This window comes from Cyrtonyx montezumae, unplaced genomic scaffold (assembly GCF_038088225.1).
Source record: "Cyrtonyx montezumae isolate F1298 unplaced genomic scaffold, pur_monq_1.0 scaffold_5, whole genome shotgun sequence".
In the NCBI taxonomy this organism is placed as follows: domain Eukaryota; kingdom Metazoa; phylum Chordata; class Aves; order Galliformes; family Odontophoridae; genus Cyrtonyx; species Cyrtonyx montezumae.
Window position 1 is genome coordinate 4,098,953 of NW_027072056.1, and position 20,907 is coordinate 4,119,859.

Below are 20,907 nucleotides of genomic sequence, written 5' to 3' on the forward strand. Positions count from 1 at the left end.
CCTGGCTCTTAAATCTTTACCCTAATTCATGTCATCTCACAGTTTTGCTCTATTACTCAGCTATTGGTGTGTAACAGCTTGGAGGAAAACTGATGATGATTTGTCGGGGTTGAGCAGCAGTGACCTGACAGAAGCTCAGCTTATGTTCATCAGGCTGCAGCTGCATGAACTGCTGTGTACTGAAGTATTCCTCATCCCAAGTAGCATTAATATCTCAAAGGGTAGTTTAGCTTTTTTTAAGGCTTTGAAGAAGTTGTGCAGCAGGCCTTGTTTTACTCAGGAGTGTTCATCTTAAAGCTGGTGCTGTTTGCTGGTGGTCAGTTTAGTACATGGCAGACTGTGGCCTCTTGTTGCAACTCTGAGTTCTGCTCTAATTTAGGAGGTTTCTGGGCCTGTGAGAGGTTTCCCTTATCTTTCCCTCAGCTCTCCTTCTGTTTGGTTCTATGTGTGGCTGTGTTCATATCAAGTAACCTTACAGATCTCATGCAGAAAGAAAACAAGCTGAAAAAGCCTGTGGGCATTCTTGTGTGTTTGGTGAGGTCTTGCTTTGTGTGGCTACACAAACAGTAAAATACTAAGATGTGCGTACTTACACGTGATGCTTATTTATTTGAGGGATGCTTTCAGTAGAGTTTGGCCTCGGCAGGAAAAGGAAATCTGTAGAATTTGCTTTAGCAAATCCTCCTCGCATTTCACCTAGCTGGACCTGCTAGGTCAGGGCTGTCACTGTTGCTGCCATGGCACTGCATGTTTCCCATATCAGAGCCAGGAGTGCTGTGGGTTGTCTCAATTGCTTGTGTGGCTTTTCAGCGTGGGATGGTCAGTATCCCCAGATGATCAGTTCCAGCTAAATGTTTTGTTAGCATGTTTACCTTCACAGTCTATGAAGACCTGTCTGCTGGATGTTCAGAAATGGTGTAATCTAATAAATGAGTTTATATGCACTTTGTGTCATGTAACCAAAGAAACTGGCCATAAAACTGACTACAGGGACAGTTGAAATAGCTTTACTGTGATTTTTATTCTATTTTTGACCTCTCAACTGGAACCACTTGAATGTTCAAAGTGGTGATTTATGTTCTGTTTTGAATTATATCTAATGAAACCAGAATACGTTCAAATTGTGTGGTTCTTCTATATTGGCATAGATCTAAGTTAGAGAAGGGTTAGTGTTCTGCTGCTATTCTTTGTTCTTTGTGTGATTTGATAGGTGGTGTGGAGGCTTTTTTCCATACAGAAAACAAGGAAACAGTATTGATAAGAAAACACAATGCTGATTCTGGGACTGTTCCACAAGATAAGATTTAGATTTCCATATGTACTTGAACCGGAGTCAGCCATCCTTTGGGTGCTCAGCTGCTCTAGCATAGTTTCTCTGAGCTGAAAAACACCAGTGAGGCCTAGCAATGACCTGCTGAAAATCACCCTGGTGATGGAAAGGGAAAGGCATCAGCAGGACAGCACTGCCTGTAACAGCGTTACAGGTGTGTTGTTTGAACCAGATTAACTTGTTCTGTAGATTTTTCCAAGCTAGTTTTAAATAATCTCCGATTTAGCTCTTCAAATTATTGCATGGTGGATCTTGTAATTAAAAGCAAACCAGTTAAGCAAGCACAGAGCCAAAGAGCAATGAGCGTGTTCATCAACATGAGCTCACACCTGTTCAACTCTTCCAGCCCTTTGTTATACACTAGGGTGAAGAGGCTTTTTTTTTTTTTGAGTGAGTGGTTCATGCATTTAAAGTTGAAACTTTTTACAAGTAGCCTGCTGTCAGTTCCTCCAGATCCTTGTAATGTCCTCTTACGCCTTCTTTTTCCATGCATCTTGCCCTCTAACAGCAGGATGGTTCAGCTATTCAAGCCTATATAAATTCATTTTAATGTAGCATCTTGGTTTGTCTCAATTGCTTACAAACCTTAGAAGTCTATCTCTTTTATATGAAATTCATCCCGTGCAAAACACTGATATCAGTTGAGTTCTGTGGCTGTGCAGTAAGATAGGACCTTCTCTTTGTTGTGTGGTTGATGGGTTTCAAACCAGAGACATTGAAGTAATGCTCTTTATTGCAAGAACTTACTTATATCCTACCCTTCATAAGTATTTAAGATCAAACAAAAGATCACCATTTTGATATATCTGATAGTACTCAATAGCCATAATTGTCTTTGATGTAATGACCCTTAGAGCCTTATGTTTCAGAATTTTGTTGTCTTTGTCCTTTAAGTCTGGACAGTGATGTTTCTTAGGGGTTTTAGAGCATAGCCAGAGTTCAGTGCTTCTGCCTAGAGCCTGTATCTGAACTTGTAATGTCCATTTCCCAGTTTCTTCCTTTTTTAGTGTCTGGATAGCATCAAGATACCCTGCTCTCCCTGGCTTAGGCGAAGTTTCTCAATCCAGTTGATGTTTTGCAGTTCACACGTTGCACGATTTTTCTTCTGATGAACCCATCCTAGGTTCAGAAGGGCTGTGTTGTGCACAAAGGAGCCTGCACTTCCAGTGGCTCTGGAAAGCTGTTGGGTTGTTTTATTGCAGTTAGAGCCCATCTAGTAGCTTGTCATCTTCATGACAAGGAGGCCACACTCTCTTTGGACCTTGTGCTTTCTTTCCCTACCTTGTACTCATCTATGCTCCCTGCTTGCACCACTAATTGTCATTCAGACGAGAGTCACATTGTTCCTTGCAGCATTACAGTTCAATTAGGGAAGGATATGCTGAGGTGTTAGAGCAGGTATGAGGAAGAAGGCAAGACCATGAAGAGTAGATGAGTCCTCAGTCCCCTCTCTTCCTTTCTACTCTTTCTCAGGGCAGTAAAATGTTGATTTGACTCATCTGAGATATGTAATTCATCCTAATGTGGCACAGAGAGCTGATTGGCTTTCACTGGGCTTTCTCTTGTGCTAGCTTGCTGCCTAGGCTCACGAGTGCTAGTTGTAACACGAAGGAGGGACAGAAGTGTTCGCCCAGATATGAGAGGGGCTGGTTTATGAGAACCCTGATTTGCATTACTTTAGGCTTCCTTATTGCTCATTGCTAACAGAAAAGGAAAATTGATCCCAAAATGTTTGTGGGGAAGGGGAGTGCAGCCAGTGGTGCTATCTAGTCGATGTTTTGGTTGCTGGAGTTATCCAAGATATTTGGGTTCCCACTGGCAGCAATTTTTTTTTTTCTTTTGAGAGGTTGAGAGGAGAACTGCAAACATTTCTAAGGTTACCAAGAGTCAAGTGTTTCAAGTAGAGAGCACTGAGTAAGTGACTCTAGGAATAAATGGTCTCCATCAATATGAAAGTAACTGCAGGAGCCCACGTGGTGATTCCATAGCAGATCAGTGTCTCCTGTGCTTTTGTGAAGCACCTGGTGTGTTCTCCCCTTTCAGCAGCATAGGCTCTGGGTGCAGGATTTCACCTATGCTGCCAATGGAGGCAGTTCATGTGTGCCCAAAAGCTGTCAGGAAGCAACAAGAGTACATTCTGTCAGCACCTGGAGTGTTTTTTTCCTTTTCAGCTTCACCCCATTTGTTTAAGCAGAAATATGCCCTAGAACTTGGCTTGCTTGTGTGGGTTTTTAAATTCCATTAAAAAAAAGTAAGTAAACAAATTCTGTTTGTGCACAAATGACCTTAGCTGACTTAAAACCTGGAGCAAATTTCAGATAATAGATTGGTTTGTTTTCAAAGTGGTTCTTTACTTTATTTTTTATTTTCTTTTTATTTTCTTTTCATTAGATCAGGCCTCAGAGGTGCAGGTGACAATGATGCTGACTGAAAGTTGCAAACTCAGAGGACTTCATCACAGGTAAGCTAAGCAGTGCTTGGAAGTCAAACTGCACCTGTGCTAGCTGACAATACTTATGCTTAAAGCTGTCTTGGTTTTCATGTGCTAGGCTGAGCAGTGGCATGTGGTTAGATACATGTTTCATTTACAGTTATGGCAGAAACACAGTGCCTTACACTGCTTTTTTTGCACATGCTGATTGTTAAATGTGACATTTCAGTGATAATGAGGAGATAAGTATATGTGCAGGTTGATTTTGCTAATTTATTAATCTGTCTTGTACTATTTGTAACTTTCTACATGACACAGTAGGCTGAAATTGGCCTTAAAGATCTTAATTGCTGGCAAGGGTGCAGGTGAGAAGAAACCTGAGAAACCTGTGCTCACCATCTGGACCCATGGCTAGTAGTAGTTGTCCTTTTCACTGGTCATGTGAAGAAAGTGAAAGTAGTTAAAAGAGAAATGGATTTAAAAGCTGCTTTTCTAAGAATTATCATAGTTAAGACCTTGCCTAAGAGACAGAATTGTATTAAGAGGAGTAGCAGTGTCTTGAGAGAACGTAATTTAAAATGAAAACAAGGTGAAATAACCCTCCTCCTGTTGTTCAGAATCGAGGAGGGAGGTTATATGAGCTGGAAGGAGGAATGAAACACCCCTTCTAGAACTTACTTCTAGATGGATAGATAGAAGTTACTTCTGCATTAATGGTGCACTCCTTAACCTCCTGCCACTGCCCCCATAGCAATGTCTTATGCTTTTTTTTATGTCTCATGTTATTTTTTAGTTTGAAGTTCTCCCTGGTGTCTTCGGTTACTTGGAGACTTTGTTGCTCTGCAATCTGTAACACAAAGTTAACGTTCTTACTTGATGTTGAATTACTTCCAGTTAGTGTGTTTAGGTTTTGAGAAGATGTTGGTCAAATTTTAGCTCCATAGAACTAGAGATTTCTGTTCCTGTCTTCCAGGAATCTGCTGCCTATCACTCATGTCTGTATAGAAGAAGGAGAGAAACCAATGGTGCTGCTGCCATACATGAACTGGGGGAACCTTAAACTATTCTTGCGACAGTGCAAGCTGGTAGAGGCCAACAATCCTCAGGTAAACTCTGAAATCTGTCACTTCCTGCCCATTCAAATTTTACTCAGAAGACCTGGTTTGTCATCTGTGTACGTACCTTAAAAGGAGTAGCTGCATCCTGTCCTGTGACAATGAAAGAACTGACAAGCAGTTCTTCAGCACGTACTGATTTTGATTCATACAAGGAAAACGTTCTTGCCTGCCTTTATCATAGCTATTGACAGACCATACAGCTGAGTTAAACTCTCAGTCAGTGTAGCAGCTGGTATATCAACACATCTGAAGAAGCAGAGGAAATGATATACGATAGTGGATTCAAGTTGCAGTACGCAGGGGAAAGTTGTGTACAGAAAAATGTCAGATTAAACAAAATGTTTTTTTTTACAGAATAGATTCTCTTAATGTGTGGTAGTTCACTGTTTTCTAATAAGAATAAAGCAGTTCTGTTAAATGCATGACATGCTGCTGTAGATTTGCAATTAGGTAAAACTACTGTATTTCATTACCTTGAGAATGGAAGGGAAGTGGTTTCTGAGGATTGGTTTGTTTTCCTGCTGTTGGCACTCTTCAGCATTTATAAGTCTTTACCATGTTTTCCATAGAACTTGCTGCATGTTTTTCTCAAGAAGCAAGGAAGAAAAAAATTCTTAGATGAGTGTTGAGTTTTAAAAATGCCCTTACAGCAAAAATGGAGTTGGTGTTAACAAATAAGAAAAAGTTGGAAGGAAATCTGACATATGTTCAGTTGTGGATTTGTCTGTATTTTAAAACTATCCCTCTTGCTGGGATTGCTTTATCTTCTTTTCATCTTCACCTTGCTTTGCCTTTTCTTTGAATTAAATCAAATTCAGTATGAAATCTGGTTTGCTGAGGTCACCATTTGCCCATTATATACCAACCTTGAAACTCTCAGGGTTCCCTAGCTCTGTTAATTTCCAAGGCCAGTAAATTATGATAAGCTCCTGTGAGCTTCCAACTTTGATTTATCTGTTTTGCTACTTAATCTGGGTTATAAATCTCTATTCAGAACACCAACATCCCTTTGCAAGAATTCAGAAATAGTTTGTAATCTGCGTTACGTCAGACAGGAGCTGCCTCTCAGTGGTATTGCCATACTTCCTACCATACCAAAAACTGCAATGTTTGGTGTTGTTCCATCTTCAAATAAGTACTTCCACAGACGTACCAAAAGCAAACTTTCAAGTTCTCTGAAATAATACGTGGTTCTTGTTCTTATTAACAAGCTGTTAAGAAGCCGGTGTATCATTGTTTAATTTAGTATTTGCTCTATTTTATCTCCAGTCTTGCAAATGATGTATCTAACTACACACTGAAGCTTCAGAAATGCTGTAGTAATGAAAGAGAGAAACTAGGATACAGATGTTGTACAAGAGTTTTATGTAACTGGGATGTTGTAGAAGTGGAAGGAGCAATAGCCTTTAATAGTAGTAGTCAGCTGTAGATGTCAGTGAGAATTTTGTCTTTTGCTTGTGTTCTGCTGCCTGAAGATGAGCTGGTTTCCAAGCAGCAGGAAGTGAAGGTGCTGTGAGGTACAAGTGACCATTTTTGCCTGTTTGTCACTAATCCAAGGCAAAGCTATGTAGCAGCAAAAATATATATATAAATGCAAATTAGATGTTTGCCCCTTCTGTGTCAACTAGGAAAAAAAAGACTAAAGAATTAGAATAAAAAGTCTTCGTATGTTTTCTGAAGATGGCAGTGCCTGTAATCAGCTGCTAGAAAGTCATCAGCTACTAAAGGTTAAGAGAAGGAAGTGCCCTTAGACTACAAATTAAAAATTAGCCCAGCAGGGACTGGGCTTGCAGTTCTGTATTGATTGTTGTTCTGTGCTCTTGCAGGCAATTTCCCAGCAGGATCTTGTACATATGGCTATTCAGATTGCCTGTGGAATGAGTTATTTGGCCAGACGGGAGGTCATTCACAAAGACCTGGCTGCTAGAAACTGTGTGTAAGTACCAAACAAGATAGAGTCATAGTGCAAACAGTGTTATGTCAATAAGTAGGGCTAAGATGGACTTCATTTAACCAACCTGATCTCTGCTTCAAAACATAATGCTTTTTTTTCTCCCTGTGTTTTGTGCAGGCAATTATATCAGTTTAATTTTCTTCTGGGCATAGGGTGAAACAGAATGCTTGTTTTTTAAGAGTGCAGAGCATCCTATTCTGAAAGATTTGAACCAGGTTTTGGTTTTCCTTATTTTTTGCAAATGCTCACCTAGCCTAAATGATTTCCTTGAAGCTTTGATAGTTATTTGGAGTTTTTTTGTCAGTTTGCTAATGGACAGATTTTTGCATCAGGTATTGCTGGACAGAGGCAGCAGAAGCACCCACCCTGTAGCCATCCCTTGTGCTTTTGAATTGGTGCCCCTTTAGCAAAGTCCTGTATGGCTGTTGCAGTATGTAAGGATGCTCAGTTTGATAGTGTCTCTTAGAGATTCTTTTCATCTGTTCCTATTGCCTTTTCTCTCTGATGAATGTATTAAAGAAGTGATACTGCAGAAGGCAAAGATCACAAGCTGTGTTCTGAGGAAACTGCCTTGTGGCAGCGTCTCATTTCAGTGCAGCAAATTAATTCACTTGTACCCTTCCTGTGCAAGGGTGAGCATTCTGACAGCTTTACTCTCTGCCCTCCTAGGGCAAAGTTCAGCTTTGTTTTAGCTGCCATATGTGTGATCCTGAGTGATGTCAATATAACTCAGCTTACAGTACATCTGGCACTCCTTCACCACGGCAAATGCAGGCAGGAGCTGAGCTACTGACCTGTTGTGCAGCACAAGAAGGTTTGGACTAGCTTTAGCCTTTCACATAGGAAAAGATATCGCCAGTAGCCAGGATTTCACGAAGGGCTTTGTTCATCTGCCACCCCTTTCTTTCCAAGGTTTATTTCTCTGTGTGGGGAAAAGCTGGGAGGAGCTGGTATGAAGTGTATCAGGTCTGTGCTAATACTGGGAAGGGAGCCAAGATTGCAGTGCTCTTGGCAGGTTTGTGAAGGGGTGAAATGCTTTTCTTGTCAAGTGCCTTGGACCCAATTGGAATGGACATACGCATTACACAAGTCAGAGCTCAGTAGTCTCTGGAAGGGTATCCTTTGTCCTTGTTTATAGGCAGATCTTCTAGGAATTTCTCTGAACATCATCTGTGCCTCTTAGGAGTGATTATGTATGGAAATTTCCTAGCCTGTAAATTTTGAGATCAATGAACAGACCTGAAAATGCTGGGATAAAAAAGAAAGTGCCTAGAACAATGAAGCAGCAAACACACAAAATGGACATATCTATGTTTCTTATGAAAATAAAAAATTTTAGACCAAAATTGAAGGACCCAGATGTTGGTTTGAAAAGAAAAAACACAATGTTGTTCATATGTTTTTGTTGCAAGTTGCCAGAACTTATACCTTACCCATGTTCTTAAGTCAGGGGTTTGAGAACAGTGAGCTTTATTTGACTGTTTATAAAGCTTAATTTATACTCTTTTAATATCCCTGAGAGCGAGAAAGGAAGCAGGCAAGTTTATTCCATAAAAACCTGCTAAAGTCTCCTCTGTGCTAATTAGGGCATCTCTTGTTGATTACAAACAAGACTTGCTTAGTCAGTGTTCAGCTTCTGACAACAGTCATATCTTTTGCTGAGGCAGTGTTTATGGGAATAAATATTTTATTGGAGCAATTAATCACTTGATTAGGGACAAGATTTTAGGCACATAACCACATGATAGTGGTTACTTTAACAAGGTACTGCTGGATCTTGTTTACTGGGTCTTTAGCTCATCATTGGAACAGATGTATCGTAGCTGAAATAATGTAATTCTATTGTGGATCTCCAAGAGAGCAATAATTATTAAGGGAGTTGTTAGCTTGCTTTAGCTGTACCTTTTTGTATTTGTAAATGTTTGTTTTGATTTAATCTAAGGCTTCCACTTTCTAGTGCTTACCTGCTGACACAGAATAAATACTTCCTTAAGTAGCATTGGATAACCACAGAGTAAGTGTCTGAGTTTAGAAGAATGCTAACTCCTTGAAATGTTGAGTGCGTGATCAGTGTTCAGTGAAATTAAGGTGGAGCATAAGAATTTTCTGTGAAACTGTAGTGCCAAGTTTGATAAATGCTTCTGTTCTTTTAAATTAGCATTGATGATGCACTTCAGGTTAAGATTACGGACAACGCGCTGTCTCGAGACCTATTTCCCATGGACTACCATTGCCTGGGAGATAATGAGAACAGACCAGTTCGATGGATGGCTCTTGAAAGTCTGGTTAACAATGAATTTTCCAGTGCTAGTGATGTGGTAAGTGTGGTTGGCTTTATTTTTTTTCTTGGGAAAAAAAAAACAACCAAAAACAAAAAAATAGAACTACATACATTAGATGTGTAAATGTATTTTGACAGTTTCTCCCTGGAATACTTCTTTCAGTAGTCGGAGGATCAGAAAAGGTAGCAGTGATTAATCCAGAACAGCAACTGTGCACCCTTCCTCCATTTGCTGTGCAGGATAGATAATTTAAAGGCCAAGCAGATGCTTCTTGCATGGAAAAATTGTCTGTTGCACCCTGTTCTACTTGAAAGTGTTAACAGAAAAGACGACAGTTAAAATCAATGAGAAACCTGTATTGGCGCTTTTCTGCTATGGTTCAGAGTCTGCTGAAGACTGAAGGAAACTGAAAACTTTCCCCTCTGGGAGATTGGCTTTGAAACTGTGATCAGCAGATGAAATTGTCAGCGTTTTCTCTTATACTGGGAAGCTCCAAGTTGAACCAAGTACTTGGCAGATAGGGAAAAGATGGAGAAAATAATTTCCTTTGACCCACTGAATACTCTCACGCTAACAAAACCTAGAATGCAGTTATCTTTTTGTTTCAGGAGCACACTGCTGATACATTCAACTTTATTTACTAGGATCCTCTTGTCCCCTTCTGAAAAGCGACTTTCTATGTACTCAGCCTCAACCTGTCCTGACGTGTGTGTTTTTCCATCTCAGAAGTAGGATTTTGCATTTACATTTCTTGAACGCTGGCGTTTGATCAGTTTCTCCAGTTCCTTGAGGCTCTTTTGCAGACCTCCAGCCTGCCAGCTACTCTGCCCAGTTGGGTATAATCTGCAAACATCCTGATGGTATGGCTTGTTAATGGAGATGAAACAGTATTGATTCCTGAGCAGTGATGCTTTGAACCAGCTGCTAGTTGGACTAGTACTGCTAATCACAGCAATCTTGAGTCCAGAAGTCAAGTCACGTTAATGAGAACATCTTATAGATAAGATGCTATGGAAGATGATTTCAGAGGCCTTGTTGTTCACTGTGTTCTCAGCAGAGTAGTATAGTCAGCTTAACCAGTTTGCCTTTAAATCCACACTGACTGTTCCCAGTCACTTTATGCTTTACACACAAAGGCTTCTGGCACATTGTGCTCTCTGCCCATCACAGGTGCTGATGTTTAACTGTAGTTAGTTTCTTGCATCCTACCTCCTGAAGAAGGTGCCTTTTCTCCAGTGATCAGCAACCTCCCCCAGCTCTCATGTCTTTTCAGCAACGATAAGACAATCTGAATCAGTGGCCTTGTGTTGATGCACTTTATGAGCTTTGGTTTTCCAAACTCTATCCCTGCATACACGAGTACTCACTGTATTTCCCAGGCTGCCTTGTTCTGCATCCTCCTTCTCTTTCCTTCCTTAGTGCCTGAACTTTGCCACTGCATCCACGGTGACCTTGTACTATACTTGCTCAGCATTCTGCACATCAAAACAGACAGTTCTGCTCACAGAAGGTTGTCCTTGAATATCATCAACCTTTGTTGATTTGAGTAGTGATTGTCTGAACCACTTTCTACTTGTAAGGGGATATTTCCTTTGGTAAAGGATGCTCTCCTTAGAGTGGGTATATCCAGAGGTTGTAATCTACTTAAAATTGGCTAGGTTAGGGAACTTCTGAAAAGCTCTGGTTGTGTTTTTTCCTCGTTGCCATTCTCTCTGTCCTCAAGCCTTACAAACAAGCAAAAAAAACCAAATAAACAAAAAGAAAGTCAGCTCTGTTCCAGAAATACTTGTGCACTCATTGTACTCATTGTGCACTCATTGTGGAGTTCTGTTACACCGAACAAACCAGGAAGTAGAAGTTGTCCTTAAATGCATGTTTTTATAATACTAAATGAGATCAGTAAAAACATTAATTTCTTCTTACTCACTTGTTAAAATCTGGCACGTGAAAGCATTTGCTGTTCATGAAGAATGGGCTTGGAAATAAGTTTATATAGCACTGCCAGTACAATTTTGCTAGGAAGAGGGCATCTCAGTCTCATAACTGAGAAAAATTCAGCTTGTATTCTGCAGTATTTTAACACTAAACTCCCTCTTGTATTACACAGAGATAAAGGCAAATTGGCTTTTAATATGTAGTTCTGTACTGTGTGTACATGGCTAGTGGATCTTAGTGTGTGAAATTGGACTACTTCTTTTGAGTGTAGAAAATGTGCCCTAGATACTATTTTTGCATTTATGGGGATACTTCTCAAAGTATGTTTTTTGTCTGCTCGCTTGGAACAATTGTAAATATCAACTTCATGCAGCTTTATTGGTGATGAAATCTGTTGTGAACGATTTTAGGTGTTGTCTGCTAAGATGCAGTTAGTGTGTGTTCTGGGCTTGCTTTTTTGGATGCATTTCTTTAAAACAGTTTTCCTGGCTTGGAACTTTTCTAATGCATTCTTCCTCTGCCAACAGTTGTACTAGTCTGCCAAAGCATATAAAAACAAAATATCATTCCTGTTGGATTTTAATTTCCTCTTTCTGGTGAATGTGAAACTCTTATTTTATGTAATTCACATGTGCTTCCTTCATAGATTTAGAAGTAGCTATATTCTCAAAATAGTTTTGCTTGAATTGCTTTTTGTTCCAGGTGTAGCATTGCTTGTTTCTTGTCTGTTTTCCTAACTGCAAATAAAAAAGGCATCCTCCTGTGCCTTCCTCCACTGCTAATAGATCGCTGTTCAGAGCTGGGTCAGATATGTGCACTTGCCATTCTCTAGCTCAGTGCTTCTCATCAGTGTCTGCTGACATCGCCCCTTAATTTAGGCTTCCCCTGACCAAAGCCTTGTTTTCATGCAAATGCTTGAAATGTACAGATAACGTTCCTTAGATTTAAGTGTTCTGCTTGCTCTCTTTGCAGTGGGCCTTTGGAGTAACACTGTGGGAACTGATGACTTTGGGACAGACTCCATATGTTGATATCGACCCCTTTGAGATGGCTGCATATTTAAAGGATGGCTATAGAATAGCTCAGCCAATCAACTGTCCTGATGAACTGTAAGTGCCCATCTTTGGAGAGGGGTAAAATGTCTATGTTGGAACCAGCATTTTAAGCCAACTTTATCAATGAAGCAACCAGGTCTGCCTCCTCCTTGCTTGTTTATTCTGCCTTTATGCTGACCCTTGTGTATTTGTGTAGCTTTACAGTGACCTGCCCTGAGGAATGCAGACTAAAATTTTTTGTTGTTGAGTTTCGCTTAATCCCCACCCATCTCTTTTCCTTATTCTGACATGCTGAGATGCTGTTAATCAGCAAGATGAGAGGAGGGAGGTAAAGAGGCTGGAGGTTTTTGCTTAGTATTTTTTGGGGGGGCTGCAGTAAGAAGCTGCTGATTTTATGGGCAGAGGAAGTTTTGGTTTTCTTGGCAAGACAAGCTCTGTGTAGTGGAACTCAAACGGCAGCACTTGTAGTGTTTAATCATGGTCTTAATGGAATGGAAGAAGGCAAGAACGCAGGCACCACCTCCTGCCTCTCATGTTCTTCCAAGTCCCCTTCCTGTAAACCTACCACAGAAATGCTTTGAGCTATGCTTTTACAGTACTTAGGCAATTTCCAGTGTATCATGTATTACTTCTTTCTGAATTGCCTCTGACTTGTATCCTAAATCAAACCAGCACCTCCAGTCACAGCACGTTTATTGATCGTTCAGGGTGTCTGTCTTCTGCAGGAGTGAGTCAGCATAGTTATCAGAGGAGGCAGGATTCCTTTTCTCTTTCTGGTCCTTTTCAAGCTTTCTGGTGCCAAACATCATTTTTTGTTTCCAGGCTTGGGACTGCTTGCCAGGGGTATGCTCTTATGTCTTCCATTTGTCTTTATCTTTCAGGTTTGCTGTGATGGCCTGCTGTTGGGCCCTAGATCCCGAAGAAAGACCCAAGTTTCAGCAGCTGGTGCAATGTCTAACTGAATTCCACGCAGCATTGGGAGCCTATGTCTGAAACTGCAGGAAAAGATTCAATTCACTGATTGGGAAGAAGGCATGGCATACATTTGCAGCTCCATGCATCACTCGGACTCGCACACGTGATGTGTATAAAGCAACACTAAAGGGAGAAAGCACTTCTTCCAAAACACCGTGCCTTAGAATGCTTTAGTAGTCTAAAGTTTTTTTGTAAGACCTCTTGATGTTGAATATTTTCTAGATATCACTTTTGCTAAGTTAAATTGAGACCTTTTTATTTGCCAGCAGGATTTTTAAAGTGTAGTTGATAGTGAACTTGAACACAAGGTTTGGATGAACTTTGCACTCTTACGGCAGACACGTGATTTTTTTTGAAGGGTATATGGAACTGGTAAAAAAAAAAAAGTGAGGGTAGGGGGAATTAATGCAAAAAAAAAAAACCCCAAAAAACAGAAATTCCCTGGTTTTTAAAAATGTTGAAACTGAATCTTTCTGACCAGCTCTAACGTTTGTACTTTGTATGTATCTGGAATAGCTTTTTAGTAGCAACTACTTCTTTTTTGAGACAACAGCACATTGTGGTGGGATCCACAAGCAGCATCTCTCTTTTTGTTTTTGTTTTTTGTTTTGTTTTTTGTTTTGTAAACCCATTCATGAATGTTTTTTGGAAAAGCTGGTCTTCAGGATGCAATATCCCCTTTTTAAAGCAGTAAGTGATGGTGTAAAAGTGATTCCAGTTTACCTCATTCAGAGAGTAGTAAAGGGGAGGGGGTTGGGGTTAAAAATAGTGCCCCTCCTTTGCAGATAAAAGGCTGATGTCATTTTTAAGATGGTTTTATGTGCTAAATAGAGGCCTTCAGAGAAGTGCCAAAGCAGCCCTCGTGTCTTTCACCTCAGACTTCTGGATCACAGTTTCTCTTGTTGAAAAGGTACTGGTTGTTTTTTATGGGCTTTTATGGCCTGAAACGGGCTTAAATATAAAAATATATATTTGTAAAGACACTTGCAGAGTAAAGAATGTTTTTCTACTACATCTAATGTGAAAGCTTGGTCCCTTGCATTGCCCTGTGTGTTGAGCATGCAGGTTGGTGGTTGGAGTTGGGGTAAAGTTGGTATGGGACAAGGTGGATGGCCTCCCTCCCTGCAGAACCAGTTTCTGAGACTTTATGTATCATCCTCTGCCTTTGGTAACTCAAATATCCATTCCATCCCAGGTTGTTTTGGTTGAATATAAAGAAAACTGAACAAGATATTCCAGGAAGATGTGTGACGATCCACTGATTGAGTCTCAATGACTTTCATACTTTATATAACAAAATTACATACAGAATAACCTTCAGTTCTTCACGTGGCTGTAGAATGCATCCTCCACATCTACTATAGGCTGTACCAGGAGACAGGTTGCACCTTAGTGCAATGAGAAACGTGAAAATTGCCTTTTGTCTTGTGTCTTCTTCAGAGTACAGCACTCATAACCTAGAGTGTCTGTGCAACTGCATGTTTAGGAGCACTGCCCTGACAGGCTCCGTAACGATCGTGGCATTTGAGGAGACTCTGGTTTGCAAGTATGAGCAACTGGATTTGGCTGAGTTGTGCTGCTGTGCAGCTTTTGTTCTTTCCAGGGTTCTGAAAGCTGAGCCTGGTTGAAGGCAATTAGTCATTTCTAATTGGTATTGCAGACTTTGCCTTGCTGAACTGAGATGAAGTGTCCCTAAAAATGCAGGAGCTTTCCTGTTTCTACTCTGATGCTTCCTGTCTGTGGCTCCTGATCCAAGTCTTGCTTTATCCTAGAAGGAAATTTTTCTTCTGGCTCTAATATAGCTCGAGTTTGGGCATGTTGTGAGAGGCTGTATTTACTTGAGTGAACTGAAACTGCTTTTATTTGGTTGGCTTTGGAATCGTTGCACTTGAGGGTAGCAATAAGGGTTTGTTTTTGTGGACTTCAGTGGTCTTCTTCCTTTCTGACCCAAGAAAACCACCCAGTGTCACAATGTCAGTGCTTGCTCATGCTGACTTCATTGTTAAAGCTATCAGTGGCAGAGTAATTTGAATCCAGGTCTTTGTTACAATGGGTTCTGAGGTTTATATCAGATCAGAAAACAGCTTGAAGTGAACGTTGTAGAATCATACCAAGGTTGGAAAAGACCTACAAGATTGAGTCCAACCATTCACCTCTCACCAATGGTTCTCTAAACCATGTCTCTCAACACAGTGTCTAAATGTTCCTTGATATGGTATGCATTATGCAGGACAGCGTGTGCTTCACTGAGTGCACTGTAGTTGTCACACACAAGATGCATCTTGCAGGATGAGTTCACCTCTGATAGGTACCTGAAGTGACAATGAACTGCTGTGGCCTTAAGATGGATTATGGATGACCTGCTCTTCAAGCTGCTCTGCTTGCTCAGCACTAGCTGGGAGGACAGTACACTATGGCAGCAGGCAATTTCTTATCTACTCTCAAGTGAGTGTGAACATCAATAGAGACAAAGAAGTGTTGAGCGTATCGTTGAGGTGTAGATACTATTAGTGCTTTTGGAAACTCTACTTTCATCTGAACTCCTACAGGAGTTGAAGCTAAGGTGTGCATTTTACTGACAGCAGATGCTGTGCAGGCATTTATTGTAGCTAGGATTCCAGATAGCTTTCATGGTGATGTTTCTATTCACTGTGGTAAATCTTAGCTCTCTAATGCTTTAGGAAGACTCTGAGGAGGAGGTCATTGAGGTAGAAGACTGAAAATTCAGGCTTTTTGGATGCAGGATGCTGTCAGTAACTGCTGCTGCTTTGGATATGAAGTGCAGAGATGTTTTATTTGAGAGCCAGGAGATGATGAGAGCTGAAGGAAGCAGCTGAGGAAACACACTTCAAATGTGTGGAGAAGGGCAGAATGGGCTTTGAGATGCTGTGCTTGCCTCTCTGAAACATGATAGCTGCTTGATGTGGATTCTGTGTGAAATAATGTCACTGGAGATCTCTGCAAAAACCATTTCAAATGAAGTACCGGTGCTGAAACTGTATGGGAGGTGTTATACGGAGGGCTGGGGAGGCTCCTTAGGGACAAACGAGTAAGCTAAGGTGGGATGAGTTGGTCTTGGAAGCTGTAGCAATGTTCCCATCTTGACAAAAGCCAAAGGAGAGGCTTAGGAGAATTCACTTTGTCAGCAGTGATTGGTTGAGAGCTGTGAAGATGATGCATAAGGGATATGAAATAGACCTGGAGAGGAATGCCAAGGGAATGGCTGCTCCATGAACAGTTTTTCCATGCAACTCTTCCAAGAGAGGCCTCAGAGGATCGAAGTGCTCTCCTTACCTGTCTCAGCCAGCCTTCATGTTCACGTTGTCCTCTGGTCCCACCGCAGCTGTTCCTGGGTTTTCAGGAGAGGGTGAGGCTGACATGGCAAACAAACAGAGGGAGCATGTGAAGGTGTTACCGCTTGTTTCTACTAGACGTGACTTTGTTCTGTTGAAATTTATTTTCTACTTGAATTTGGCACTGGGCATCAGCACTCCACCCCAAAGCATTTGTCTGTCAGCCTTTGTCCTGGGATTTGTGAGTAGGTTTTTCAACTCTTTTCTGGAGAAGATGCACATGGTGTACTCTAAACTTGCATGCATGGGAAAAGGCATGAGTCAGCTTGTGTTTTCCAGAAGAAAGTAGAAAAACTGCTGGGACTGTGGAATGTGTGTAAGGGCACTGAGTTTTGAGGACTTTTTGCAGCAGCTGACAGATATGAATCACTGTGAAAAGAAGCAGGGTTATAAAGGGGGAGCTGGAAAAGCTCCACAGAAAAGAGTGGTATGAGTGCAGCTATCTCATACTGTTTCTGCTCCTTGCAGGTAACTGCATACTTGAGATCAGGTGCAGATCAGAAATTTGCTCCCAAAGACAGCTCTGGAATGCTCAAGGAGGCAAGTTATGCCACACAGAAATACCAGTCCTGACATTAAAACTCTCACTTGACACGAGAACTGATGTGATCAAGGTTTAGTACAAACAGTTCACCTGAACCACAGAGCATCTGATAAGGAGCAATCTGGCAACAAAAGTCTGCAGTGTGGCTGTTAAGGGAGTGAGGCTTCCATACGCTTGCATGTCCAGGTAGTTAAAACCAGATAAGGACATTCCTCCAGCCATCTGTTTCACGTGGTGATGCTCTTGGTGATTCCTTCCTCCTCCTGGTAAGGACATGGAGAGCATGTCTTCTCTCTGCAGTGCCTGCGTGCAAATAGCAGGATGAAATGGCCTCACAGGGAGAGCATGTTCTGGGGGGTGGAGGGAATGTACTTTATTTCTGATGGCTCATCTGTCTTCAGTATTGTAGCTTTGTTCCTGTAGGGAGTGGACCTTGCTTATCATGACCTGTAACTGTATCCTGCCATTAAGCAATATCGTGTGTCCAACACTGCTAAGCATTTACTAAATGCTGCCTGTTGGAATGAAGGGGCTTGAGTAGCAGTAGCTCTAAAGTAGAAGGCAAGGTTTGATTGTACAACTCAGTGGGGTTTTTGGTCGTTGGCTTGCTCTTGTTTCAGCCATCTGAGCTGGAAATGGCAGTAATCTTAGTTCTGTCTTCTTCCTTTCATGGCAAAGAAATGTCTCCAGTTGCATAACTAAATGAGCTTGTACTCGTTAACTTTAAGTTAGGTCTCCTTCCAAGTCTGCTCCAGATAGCAAGTACCCTTTTTAGGGCTGCATGGCTGATGAAGCAACTGAGCGTGTCAGGCTTATAAAAGCTCCAAAACATTTTCCACTGAGAAAAGCAAGAAAAATGCAAAGTTAAACCTTACAACTGTGTAAATACAAGTGTATTTCTGATTTGGCTATCTTGCTTCCATGCATTCTTGGGGTAGGAGAGGCTGGGTGCATCCAATATCCCTGTCCTCTCCTGTTCTGTCCCCCAGCCTCCTTTTCAGCTCAGAAGGCTCATCTGTGTTCTCAGCCTCCACGTTTTCCTCATGCTCAAACAAGATGCAGGTGGCAATTAAAATGACTTGGACCAAAAGGAGCACGTACCTCGTGGGCTCCATGCTTGGTGAGGCTTCAGCAGCCCTCATTTGGGCTAAACTGTCATGGGCTCCAGCCCCTCTGGTTAGCGAGTTAGGAGAGGCCATCAGTGCTGTTTATCTCTGCTCTCCTTGCAAATCAGATCCCTTCTTTAGGTTACAGTGAAAGCCCCATTAAATTGTGGCAGCCCGTTAGGATGGGGGCATGCTGTGATCCAGAAGAACGGGAGGAACTGCATGGTGGAGAGACCTGGCTCACCTGTGTGGGGCTGCCCTTGGGGGAGCTGTCCAACAACTGACAAAAAAAAAAAAAAGCCCCCCCCAAAAAAGAGATTTTTAATGTTTTTATTCTGGAGTGGATTTTGGGTGGTGTGGTTTTTGTTTTGTGGTGGTGCTGGTCGTTTGGTTTTTTGTTTTTTTTTTTCCTTCAAGTTTTGTGCAGGTCCTGTGCTTGCTTGCTCAACAGAAGCTCCTCACTAAGGATGAGGGGTGGGGATGAAAGGTGAGGCAGTGATTCCAGTAAGTTTGTCCTGCTTCTTTCTCTGGAATAAGCTCAGGTCTGGCTGGCAGCTGAAGGTCTGGCTGCTGACTGCTTTTCTGCAGTGACACTTGGGTGAAAGCAAGCATGTGTGCTTGACATGCAACCCCCTGTGCAGCTGTATCGTGTAATACAGTCTTTGAGCTTACCTGATCCTGATGGCTCTGCTTGGGGCTGCCCAGCCTGCTGCACTGTCCGTTTCCACCTCTCAGCTCTGTCCAGACACCCTCAGTCTTGTGCTGCTGTCACTGCTGTGATCACTTTGTGGCCCATACTTTCGCCTTCTCGGAAGCAGATTGATCCTGGAGATGCCCTTCCTGTAAACCAAATGGGAGCAGAGCTGGTGAGACTTGAAGTAAAGCAGTCCTCCAAGTCTTGGTTTTGAGCTAAGAGAAACCCACAGATACGGGAAGGCAAAGTTGGGGATGATTCACACTCTAGAAGGAAAAACAAACACATTTTCTGTCCGCAGTGATGCAAATGGTGCAGAAGCTGGCAACACCTTCCTAGGAAATGCTGTAAAGAAGACTGAATAATAGTGTTTGACTGAGACAGGGCTTGAAAGAACAGGGAAGTGGACTGATTAAACTTGTCCTTGCACAAATGTTAGATGTCTCAGAGGAGGGGAGGCAGAAACCTGACTGCAAATGTGAGTATTGATTTGATGGGTGTATGAGAAAGGATGTTAAATGCAGCAGAAGCAGTGAGATAGGCAAATAGCAGGTGATGACAGGAATGTTGACCCGACAGGAGACTTCGATCTTCTACACTGGGCAAATGTCATGGCACAACACTGTCCAGTTACTTTTTTTGATGCATAAGCAGCCGTTTCCATGAAACAGCTCAGCAGGACTCTGTGCAACAACAGGAAGACAGTTCTGCTTATCCCGAGCAGTGATTAGGGCCAGCCATAAAATTGCTGAAGAGCAATTTGTAAGCTGAAGAGCTGCTTTGTACCAATGACCAAACTGAACCACAGCCGTGCAGCAGCCCGTTTGTCTGCCCAGCTCTTGCAAAACTTGCTTAGTTTGTGCTCTTCATCGTGCTTGGACTGGTGCCCCCTGCTTGGTAGGGCACAAGGAAGGGGCTTGGGCAGGTTCAGTAGTGTCAGTTCTGCTCCCGCTTGTGTTTAACACGGTTTGGCTTTGAAGAGGAGGATTTTGAGTAAGAACAGAGTGCAGCTGATGGACAAGCTGCTGTCTGTGTTGCAGTATTGCCAGTGAGCTGGTAATAGCAGAGGAGAAATAAGTGTGCGGAGAGGGATCGCTGCCAGGAATGGGATGTTGAAGGGTCCAAACATGGTCACTGTCAGCCACGTCAGGCAGCCCTCATCGTGTGATTAAGTTAAAACCTAAGGCCACTTGAGGTCAGTCACCTTCTCTTCCCCTGCCATGTTATTTTAAGTTGGGATGTCTCAGCTATCTGTGGAGGCTTTGTTTTGGCAGTGTCCATGTTGGGATATAGCAGAGAATGTGAGCCCTGGGAAGAAGCTGTGAGTTCCAGCTCCGCTCATTATTTGGAGAAAACAAGACCGGCTCTGACGTACAATCATGTTGTGTTACTGTAGGGAGTTCTTGTGCCTCGGGGAATCTTGCATGATGTGTGCCCCAGCTCCTTGCGTACCAGTGCAACTCAGGTTGGAGTTGGCCCTCACCCAATCTCCTTACTTGGTGCCAACTTTTGCACAATGTCTGACCACGCTCGTAGCTTCAGCTTTGGCTTTTCAGTTGCGATTTCTGAAAGGCCTTAGCCAGAAAGGAGAACAACTGGAATACTTGGGAGCAGCTTCTTAGAAATAAGGACTTGGCTGGGTCAGAACAGACTGCCCTTGTGTTAGCATCATGGACCTTCAAAGTTTGCACGTTTAGCTGGACCATCTCTGGAGCTGTTTGATGCACCTGCTGCATGAGTATGGGGTTCAGTCCAGCAACAACGCTGGTGGTACTGCATGTCCTCCACCTTTTCTGTGGGCTCCCAGCTCACCTCTTTGGGTGCTTTAACCATAAAGGATCTTCTTTTAGTTACTTGGTTTTAGCTAGCAAATCATACAGCTCTCCAGGGTATGTGAGGAATGCACCAAGGTTACAAAAGACCTCTGAAGCATCACTGAGGTTGTAAAAGAGTCCTAAGAGCCTCAAGTCCAACCCCAGCCCACAGTGCCTACTGACCACGTCTCTCACTGCCACATCTCCACAGCTCTGGAGCACCTCCAGGGACAGTGACCTCACCGTGGACAGACTGTTGATCTACCCAGCCATATAATGACATTTCTTTTTTCTTTCTATTTTCTCTGGTCCTGAC

At 42.2% G+C, this 20,907-nt stretch overlaps 1 protein-coding gene across 1 annotated transcript in view; it reads left to right on the plus strand.

Annotated features, from left to right (window-relative positions):
- RYK (receptor like tyrosine kinase) overlaps positions 1-14,092 on the plus strand; it is a 50,054-nt gene extending 35,962 nt beyond the window's left edge. Inside the window, exons 10-15 of the mRNA XM_065748586.1 lie at positions 3,722-3,791; positions 4,735-4,867; positions 6,706-6,815; positions 8,992-9,151; positions 12,023-12,159; positions 12,987-14,092. Of these exons, the coding sequence (XP_065604658.1) occupies positions 3,722-3,791; positions 4,735-4,867; positions 6,706-6,815; positions 8,992-9,151; positions 12,023-12,159; positions 12,987-13,098 (722 nt within the window). The 3' untranslated portion in view covers positions 13,099-14,092. The remainder of the gene's footprint in view (positions 1-3,721; positions 3,792-4,734; positions 4,868-6,705; positions 6,816-8,991; positions 9,152-12,022; positions 12,160-12,986) is intronic.
- Positions 14,093-20,907: the final 6,815 nt, after the last annotated feature.